The 9,890-nt window shown below is 39.4% G+C and overlaps 1 protein-coding gene across 3 annotated transcripts in view; it reads left to right on the forward strand.

Annotated features, from left to right (window-relative positions):
* PDE7B (phosphodiesterase 7B) overlaps positions 1–8,686 on the forward strand; it is a 279,507-nt gene extending 270,821 nt beyond the window's left edge. For all 3 annotated transcript variants that reach the window (XM_012722959.1, XM_004673881.2, XM_004673879.2), the window contains 2 exons: positions 1,468–1,548; positions 5,868–8,686. In XM_012722959.1, the coding sequence (XP_012578413.1) occupies positions 1,468–1,548; positions 5,868–6,100 (314 nt within the window). In that variant the 3' untranslated portion in view covers positions 6,101–8,686. The remainder of the gene's footprint in view (positions 1–1,467; positions 1,549–5,867) is intronic.
* The last annotated feature ends 1,204 nt before the right edge of the window (positions 8,687–9,890 follow it).

Consider the following 9,890-nt stretch of genomic DNA (forward strand, 5'->3'; position numbering starts at 1 on the left):
TCAGTGCTCAGAGTATTTGTTCAGGTGTAACTGCCCCGAGATGGGGACAGGATCAGGTTTGAGAGTCTGAGGACAGACACAGTCTCAAATGTCCCACATATCAACTTGATGGGAGGGCAAATAGCAGCAGTGAGCCTTCTGGAAAAGCCTGCATTGAATGATGTGTCAATGACATCATGATGGGCCCAAATACAAAAAGAAAAAGCAGAATTAACAAAGTTCATGTGGGGCTGGAGGCTCTGTTCACAATCCCTTTAACTCAGATGAAAGTGTTCGTGTATCTCCTACAGTGGAATTTACTTCAATTGAGCATAAGTGGTTAGAAATCAAAAGATCAATTCTAGTGGCCCATGAGATGAAATCTCCATTGAGAGCAAAACAAAATTTCATCTCCATTGAGAGATGAAATTGGAATAAGGAGGTTTTATATAAGATACTTTCTTTTCTGAACAATATAGAAAAGATTGAAACAGCACAGTAGGTGAAAGCCTAGAATCTCCATCCTACTAATTAACTAGACTTTACCCATGTAAAAATTTCTGCAACATTTTACCCTTAGAAACAATATTTTGACAAAGCTTTGTATGATGTATTTCTCCTTTAGTCTTTTAGCTGACAAAGTCTTTAAAGAAATATAATTCTGGGACCTTCCTGGTGGTACAATGGGTTAAAGCATCACACTATGAAGCTATCCACAGCCACTGCAGCACGAGTTCAATCCCTGGCCATGGAGGTGACCTACATGGTGCGGCAGACCTCTCCTGACCTGCCCGCTGCTCCCCTCAGCAGTGTACTTCGTCAGTCAGCCTGTTCTGCTCCCCACTCTGTCTCTGGTGAATCCTCTCACTGTCCCTGCACCTCTGGCCTGTACCCCAGTTCTGTATGCATAAATAAATAAATCTTTAAAAGAGAGAGAGAAATATAATCCTAACCTTTCTACTTTAGGTGAAATGTTAAGAAGTCAGAACGAAAAATATTAGATCCTTATTCCTCATCAGTTTTTTAGCTGTTGACTCTGATGCTCTTCAACTGAAATCTTCTAGTCCACTCCCCCATTCACTGCTAACTTATTATTCCTGGTTGCTCAAGTGAAACCAGACTTGGGTCAGACAGAATGAAATGAGGGGAAAGGCATAAATTCTGTTCTGTTAACATATATTTAAAGCCAGAACTTCTATTCCATGTTAGGAAATGGCCCATCAGTTGTGTCCTTATTTTTATAAATCTTGTTCAAAAGTTTATTCTACTCCCAGAGCACATCTATCTACAATGATCTTGACACTGCTATTTTTTATTTTTTGCAGAAGCTATCAGAGCAAGATGGTACTATTGGGTTTCTAATGATAACAGGGCAAAGAACATCAATTCTCAGAATAACTTCTTTCAACTAGATCATTAAAGCTATCAACAGTCATTTTTTTTTTAACATTCTAGATTATCAATGTGTTTCTTCTTTATTCTTGGTAGGTGACCTTGAACAGAAATTTGAACTGGAAATCAGTCCTCTTTGTAATCAACAGAAAGATTCAATCCCTAGTATACAAATTGGTAAGTCAAATTCAATTTTAATTCCAAATAAATAGCTTTAGCACCTATACCAAACATCACAAAAAAAAAGTCTCCACATGACTTTAGTGAAATGCAGACTAGAGATTTAATCAATGCCCCTTTGAATGGCTGAATCCAAATAACAACTCTAATCAGGACTAAGCTATAAGGTAATTACCAGTTGAGAAGAATAGGGGAAAGGCTCTGTTATAAACCTTTAAGCAACTTTTATTAACTTTGTAGTTCAGAACTGAGTCAAAGCCAAATTGAGAAGATGAGAAGGAACAAGAATCATCTACTGCTGAAGAACAAATTAGTTTATGCTCTCCTTAAGACTTAAAGGATGGAAAGTCAGACAAGTTGACTTTGAGGACCATTCCAAGTTAGGTGACTACCTTTCATGCCGAATACAAAATCCCAAGGACTAGATGGTCAGTCTCTTGCTCTGGAAGCCAGGCTAATCTTGTGGCCTGGGTTCCCATGTTTCTCTACTTTCCACTTAAAAATTCTTGAGTCTCGTTATTTTAGGACAACCCTCTCAAGTGTCAGTTACAGTAAACTTTCAAGTGCAATGTTAACACATTCAAAATAATGATTACTTTATCCAATTAAGTTTTTCCATAAGATACTTAAGCAAATCAAGCTTTGGAAATTGCACTCATTACTGGAGGAAATATTTTGATCAAATAAGGATTTCTATCACTCTTTTAAGCACACCACAGTTCCAGCTACATTTAAACAAATACATTATTTTCCTTGCAATTGCATCCTATTAAGTCAGAATTTTCACACTTCTCTTTATACAGTATGTCCTTGACATGCAGCATTCATTTGGTTTACCAGTTCCCATTGAACTAAGACTAATACATTCATGGTGCTGTGGACCTCTGCAAGGCTCAAGGCTTAATGTCTTAATGTTGAGGGGAATGAAAAAAATAAGCTAAAGATTAAGAAAACGGGAGGAGTTGGAATGATATGTTTATAACCACTTAAGTTCGGATCTAATGTATAGCCCCACAAAGAAGCATAAAGTCATCTAGAGACATAAAAACAAGCGGAATATACAAATATTTACATAGGTATGCTGAATTACGATATTATTGGTTAGACATTTTATTCCAAAGTCCCCTTAATATTGTTATTTTGCTTCTCACAATTAAACTGATTCCTCCACTTAGACCAAAAAAAGGGAGGGATGGCGGATGGGAGAGGGGACCAGACTATAAAAAGTAGAACCTAAGAAGAATCCAAAATAATAAAGCTACTGAGTCATTGAAAGAAGGAGCAACATAGACAGAAAGGCAGCCTCAGCCTTGGCAGCCTGTTGCCTCCCAACAGGTTGTTTTTGTTGGTGTAGGTCCAGCATATGTGATCCTAGTCCTGAGACTCAGTTTTTCAAACTCTGGCTGGAAAGAAATTTGCCAGGCACCTGTTAAAGACAGTTTGAACTCCCAAAGGAAAGCATTCCCATTAGTAAGCACTCAACCTGGGTTTGTAAGGCAGACCTGATTTCAGAGAGTCTCTCCTGTTGTCATGAGAACACATTTATTTTGTCAGATCATATGTCCTGATTTTCAGTTCAGGAAAATGTGGTTACCATAGATACTTGTTTTTAAAATGGGATGGAGATTGAGTGAACAGGAAAAGCCCATGGATGCTCACTAATACCAATAAAAAAGAGAGAAAACGTGATTATAAAACAACCCTTAGTACATAAATCTTTGTCTGTGTTCCATTTCTTCCAGTTTTATAGGTTCAGGGGTAAATTAGGCTAAACTGGAAAATCCAAATAGATAAAGAATCTAATGGGAGCTGTAGGCTTCTGCCTCCAAGACAAAGACTGTTCCAAGGACTTTCCTCTGTCCTGATTCCCCTGGAACTGAACATACCCCCTTTCTTTTTCCATCCTGATCCAGATTGAGACTTTCCTGAATGCCATCTCAGGCTTAGAGCTGATTTTCTATTGAAGTGACTCATATTTACCCTAGAGGAATGGGGGCATAAAATCCCCTCTCTCCACTTCCTATTTCTTGCCCTATGTCAATTTCTGCCTTTTAAAAAAAGAAGATAGGGCATGTGGTATATTTACACAATGGAATATTATTCAGCAATCAAGAGGATAAACTCATGCCCTTTGCAGCAACATGGACAGAGTTAAAAGGGATTAATCTCAGTGAAATAAGCCATAAAAATATATATATATTGAATGGTCTCACTTATAGGAGGAAGGTAAACAAAAAAGGAATCAGAAAAAAAACTATAATAAAGTAAAAATTAAAATCATCAGGCAACTATAGATCAGAGACATTCTTAGGGGAGGTGGGAGAAGGGATAGGACAGGCAGGAGTGGGAAGAACACAGGTACTGCAGTACAGGTACTGGTGCATGAGGGAAATGGTAGGAATTTCATGGGGAAACCTTACATTGTACAAGAATGAAGGATGATATAATGAATACATTTTTTAAGTGTAAAGAAAAAAGGAAGAAGAAGATAGTACCTTGAATGAAACTCTAGTCAGTGAACAATATAGAAAGATGAGGAGGAAGAGGATTTCCTTCAATCCTTGCTTTCTCTAAAGCCACATTCCCTCACGCCCACCCATCCAGGAAAGCAATATTCCAATAAAGTCAGCTTCTCCATGACCTGAGCTGAAGTGCAGAGTGGCACAATGCACTGGCTACCAGTGGAGCAGACTCCACGTCAGGCCATGCAGCAGCCTGTGTCCTCTGAAAGACAGCCTCCCGGTGTCTACTCAGATTTTAAGATGGCATCCTCCCAACTATACCAGGTCTTTATACCTGGCCAGTAGAAAGACAGATGACTAATTCCAGGCTAACTTCAGGAAGAAATTAAATTTTAATCATTAGATTTGTAAGTGTTTTTATACTTAAAATAAACTTGATAAATATTCACACAAACCTTAAAATAATATAATTCTACAAACTATCTTTTAAGAGACCTAATATCTAACCTCTCTCAAAACAAAAGGTATTAGAAATTAGATAGGGAGATTGTGAAGGAAATGAAGAAAATTCAAGTAATTCAAAACTACCTGCTGGTGCCTGGTGTAACCTTATCAAAATGCAGACATAAAGTCACTGGCTTAACTTCCCCCTCAGGTTCCAGTTACCTAAAATGATCTCATAATATTCTCATAATATTTAAATCACATTTCACATAAAATGAGATAATACAGAAATGTAGAGTAACATTTTGCATTGCTGCAGCTTTTTCCCAGCTCGGTAGCATTCTCAAAGGCCAAGTAATCAAATAAAATCACGCCTTCTAATTCACAGGTCTATAAATATACTGGGTTTTGTTATGCCGAAAAACATTTGCCTTTTTCTCCCCACACATCTACATTTCAAGGAAATACATTAAAACCTCAGTATGTCCAAGGTGGTGATGATTTCAGTCATTCTGAAAGTTACTACTTTTACATCATCTTTAATAGAGGATGTCTGTTAATGGCAAAACATGGTGAGAAAGCAACAGCTTAAATTAAATAAGAGAACGGATATGCAAACAAGAGTCTAACATCAATCTTACCTTGCCACTAAAGCAGGACTTTTCCTGGAGGTAAAATATGTATTCAGTATGAATGATCTTTTATTTACCTATACTTAGTTGTTTAATATAACTGAAGTAAGGCAAATTTATGAAATGATAATGTGGAAAGAAATATCCTGCAGGGTAAATGCATGAATTCTTCACATGGTCTGAAGAATTCACATCTCACAGCAGACCTTTCCTGTCTCACCTGCTGCTCCCCTCAGCAGTGTACTTCATCCATCTGTCTGTTCTGCTCCCTGCTCTGTCTTTGGTAAATCCTCTCACCACCCCTGCACCTCTGGCCTGTACCCCAGTTCTGATGCATAAATAAATAAACCTTTAAAAGAAAAAAGAATTGTGAACCTCCCAGATACCATCTAGACTTACCCTCCTCCCACCCACCCTTCCTTCATTCCAGCATAGATTATTCTTTTTGCTTTATTTGTCTTTCTCCCTTTGCAAATAATAATCACCAATATTTACTCCCTGCTACTATGTCATCAGAATTTAGTAAGAATTCCCCACGTGTGAAGTCATTTCCTTGTGCTAACTACCTATGGGCTTGATATCCTCCTGATTTCCCTTTGACAAACAAGGAGACTGAGGTCCAAAGAGATTAAGTAAATCCCCAGGTGACATATTTTATGTTCCTCCTTCACATTCTGGAGTCAAGTACAATGACAGATGGGCCCCAGTCCTGTTCTGGAGGGAGGCAGAAGTAGATTTACAGCCTTTGTGGTGATGAGCTTGACTTTGCTTTTTCCAGGTTTCATGACCTACATCGTGGAGCCGCTCTTCGGGGAATGGGCCCGTTTCACCGGAAACAGTGCCCTGTCTGAGAGCATGCTAAGCCATCTTGCACACAACAAAGCCCAGTGGAAAAGCCTGTTGCCCAAGCAGCACAAAAGCAGTGGCGGCGGTGGCGGTGGCAGCCCAGACCACACCGGCCAAGGGACTGAGAGGGACGAGCAGGCTGTGACTGAAGGCGAAACCCCGTAGAGCCAGCCAGGCCTACCCCGTGCTCTGCATGTGGAGAGAATGAGAACCTCATTCAACAGAGGCCCCTGAAAGGGTGGACGCTCAGAGGGGTTCCTGCCCATAAGCCCAGCTGGCGCTTCGGGTTTTGGAATGCCACCCTCCTCCTACTTCCCTGCCTCCCCTCCCTTTTCCAGTGTACAGAAGCCATTCGTCACCTCAGCATTAGCTGCCGAGATGAGCAACTCCATTCGGTAATGTGGGAACTGCTTCCGGGGCAAGTTTGTCCCTCAAGAAGAAGACTGGGGAGTAAGAAAGAGGTGCTTCTGGGTCCCACTGTGACAGGCAGCAGTTCCCACGTCCAGAGCATGTTCGCGTTGGCCAGCTGACCGCTGATCTGCACGATAACAACACCAGCACGTTTGGGACTCCAAGGATACTGGTCTTAAGTGCCAGAGCACAAATGAGAGCGTGAGAGAAAGTACCTTCTATTTTAATAATAATTATTATTATAAAATAATAATAAATCTTTTTAACTTTTATATTTTATGCACTAGACATTGGATCTAAACGTTTGAACTAAGATGACTCAGTGTACCCAAACTTGAACAAGGGGTTCATTGTTTTGTTACTGATTTCATGCCACTTTGGGTCAGAGATTTGGCATCTTCTCAACTTAAGAAATCCTGTCAGAGGGGAAGGTGCTGTGTACTCCATTCTTCTGCACCATTGGCCAATCTGTCTTTTATCAAATAACTCAGATTCAGTGACGTGTTTATAGTCACACATGTACATTTTCTGTAAATACCAAGCGCTACTGATTCCCATGCCAAAATACATGAGTATTATGGGATTGCTACCTGTATAAACAATGGCACTGTGAACAGAATACTGTTAGATTTAATACAAAAGGATGCATTTGTAAATATGGTATAGAGTTTATTAATATACTATTGTTTGCAGAAAGGCCTTAACTTTACACATCTTTCATCTTCTGAAAGCCGCCCAACTTAAATCCTCACAGACGTCTTTCCGAACTGCCTTGCCATGTCCATCTTTATGCTTTCCAGCTAAGGTCACAAACCAAAACTGAATAAAGTCTTTGAGGAAATATTTTGGAAACTTCACATGCATTCCGCTTGAGACCATAGTGTTTAATCTATGGCACCAAGCATCGTTTCCTCAGATTAATGAGACCGCTGCAGCAAGCCTGAAGTCATTTTCAACACAGCGACGTTGCACACAGTTTAACAAGCAGCTGATAAGCTTGTGTTTATGTGACTCTTGTCATGGAACACAGCGGTGTGTCAACCTCAAGGGAGACATAACAGGTCTCGCAAACTTTCTACGACCCTGTCATCTACCCATCAGGGAGCTCCCTGGCCCCTCTCACACTTCTGTCTGTTATGGCTACAGTACCAAAGCACCTTTGGTTTATGGTTGGCGTGCATTTCTTTGGTGTTAATAGTAACTGGACTTTTCTTTTTCCTTAATTTCACGTTTAATTACCCAGCTGTTTAGCTGAAGTTAACTTTATTTAGGTAAAGAAAATATTTGCATTATCTGGCACAATTTACCTTCCTGTCAGGTGGTTGTGGTTAAGTACTTGCTCACAGAGTCACTCTGGAATTTGCTTGCTGTTTTTTCCTGCAGACCTCTGGCAGTAATATCAATCTGTTACAGCATTCCTCTCTAGTGGGCTAACCTCTATGCTTTGACCCTTTTCTTTAGAAGTTCTGGCATAACTAATGTTAGGTGAAAATTGGTGAGATTCCTTTCTTTTTAGCTTAAGCAACGTCTCAGTGGGAGAATGACAATCTGCTTGTTGCTGCCACTACCAAACCTTCTCACAAGCTAATAGAATGACAACCCGCTCCCACTTCCTACAAGCGACTGTTGGTTTTTTTTTTTTTTCTTCCAACGTGCAAATGAAATGTTAAAAATTTGACTGAATTGTAACAAGTTCCTGTAGAGAGACTGAGGTTTGCAGAAAATTGGAGAAAGATTTAGGGAAAATTTGGGAGAGTTGATTGTATATTTGTTAAAGTAAAAGAGATTTCAGATGGCATTAAAGAAAGTGTGAAAAGCTCATGAAATGGGTAGATGATAAGTTGAAATTGTTGGGGTGGGGAAGAAGGAAAAGTTGTGAAAACTTAACACTCACTCTTTTTTTCTGTAGTAACTATGTACTGACACATTTCCGTATTGCTTTAATTCTCTAAAACTTTCAGCCTGGAAAGGCCCCAAAAGAGAGTATGTTGAATGTATGCTTGCTTCCAAACTTCTCTTACTTTGGGTTTGGTGATGCAGAGAGGGCTTCTGAGTAGTTTATTTTTCACGTACATGAGATCACATTAAAGAAAACAATTACTGAGGACAATATAGTAGAGATAAGAAAGATACTATTTTAGCTAATGGGACCTCTACTTTGAATTTAAGAAACAATTGTTTATACAAATTATATTTACATAATAACTTGAATAAATAATATTGAGAGCATTTTTTAAGTAGTTCCTCATTTCCAAGACAAAGAGCTCACAGAAAAAACTATCAATTAACTGACAGTGAAGCCTATAAAACTGCTAATAGTACGAAGTAAGATGAGACATGATGCTTTGGCTCCTTCTTTCAATCATCTGGAGATGTCCTGAGTTCCTCATTTTTGGGCAAAAAAAGAAAGAGAATGTGAAAACATTTTTCTTACTTCCAATAGCTCTCACCATCTTTCAGTAGAAGTCCAGTCTTAAGAAGTCTTAAGACACGGTTGTTGGAACAGCCACAGGTCATCAATAGTTGACTTAACGAGTTTAATTCTCACATTGGTTGAGAGAAAGGAATCAAGGGCTATTTTTAGTAAGCAAAAAGTCAAGTTAAGATTAAATTAAGAGAGACTATATATCACTGCCAGGCCTGGTAGGCAAAGTCTGCTTTTCCTTTTAAAAGCATCCAGTCAGAACTTTATTCATAAAACCCTGATCACCCCATAATTCCCTGCTGGGCTGAATAAAACTGCTGCTGTTGTACCTGCTTGTGGCTTCTGGGCCAGAGAGGTGTCCTGCCGCCATCTTCAGACAGTGCTTCCTGCAAAACACAGGCCTGCTTTGTAACCTTCTCTCATGTTGAACCACATTCGCTTACTGATTGGAACTTGGTTATGAGCTTGTACTTCCCTGTATTTCTTATACTTTATTCTTTTCAGCAAACCCTTACAATTGTGTTGTTTTGTGTATACATGTGAGGTTTGAGAAAAAAAAATACACCTTGTGAGTTTTGCTCAAAATGTGGCCTAAATATCCATTGGCATGTCTAGATGAACAATTAAAAATAAAGATACTTTCTTAAAAACATCACAATATGAAACCATCCTGATTCTCACCAGGTAACATGTTGCTACCCAACCAATCGGATTTAACCGAAAGGACCCCTGGCTCAGAAGAGACTCCTACAAAGAAACAGGTGCAGATGTAGATGTGATTCACTCCACTTGGGGCTATAGACGTAGCCATGTCCGTAAAGGCGTATATAGTTCCAGGTTAGGGAAAGGGAGTTCTCTCTCTTACCACTCAGCTCTGCATTTCCCCTGAGTCCTGGTATTTTCCCCATCCACATTTATCAAACTCACATAGGAATGAGAATCAGGTACAATGTTTTACGTTGATAAAACAGAGGCTTTGTTCAAGGATTACTTGTGAAAAGTATGGTCTGGAATTTCAGAGCTGGAGACCATGAGGAACAATAGAATCATTCATGCAGGATGACTGTGGGTCCTAGATAAATCTAGAAATAGTAGAGAGTAAAATACCCATACTTCCCA

Source organism: Condylura cristata, unplaced genomic scaffold, assembly GCF_000260355.1.
Source record: "Condylura cristata isolate star-nosed mole 26May11 unplaced genomic scaffold, ConCri1.0 scaffold00001, whole genome shotgun sequence".
Classification (NCBI taxonomy): Eukaryota; Metazoa; Chordata; class Mammalia; order Eulipotyphla; family Talpidae; genus Condylura; species Condylura cristata.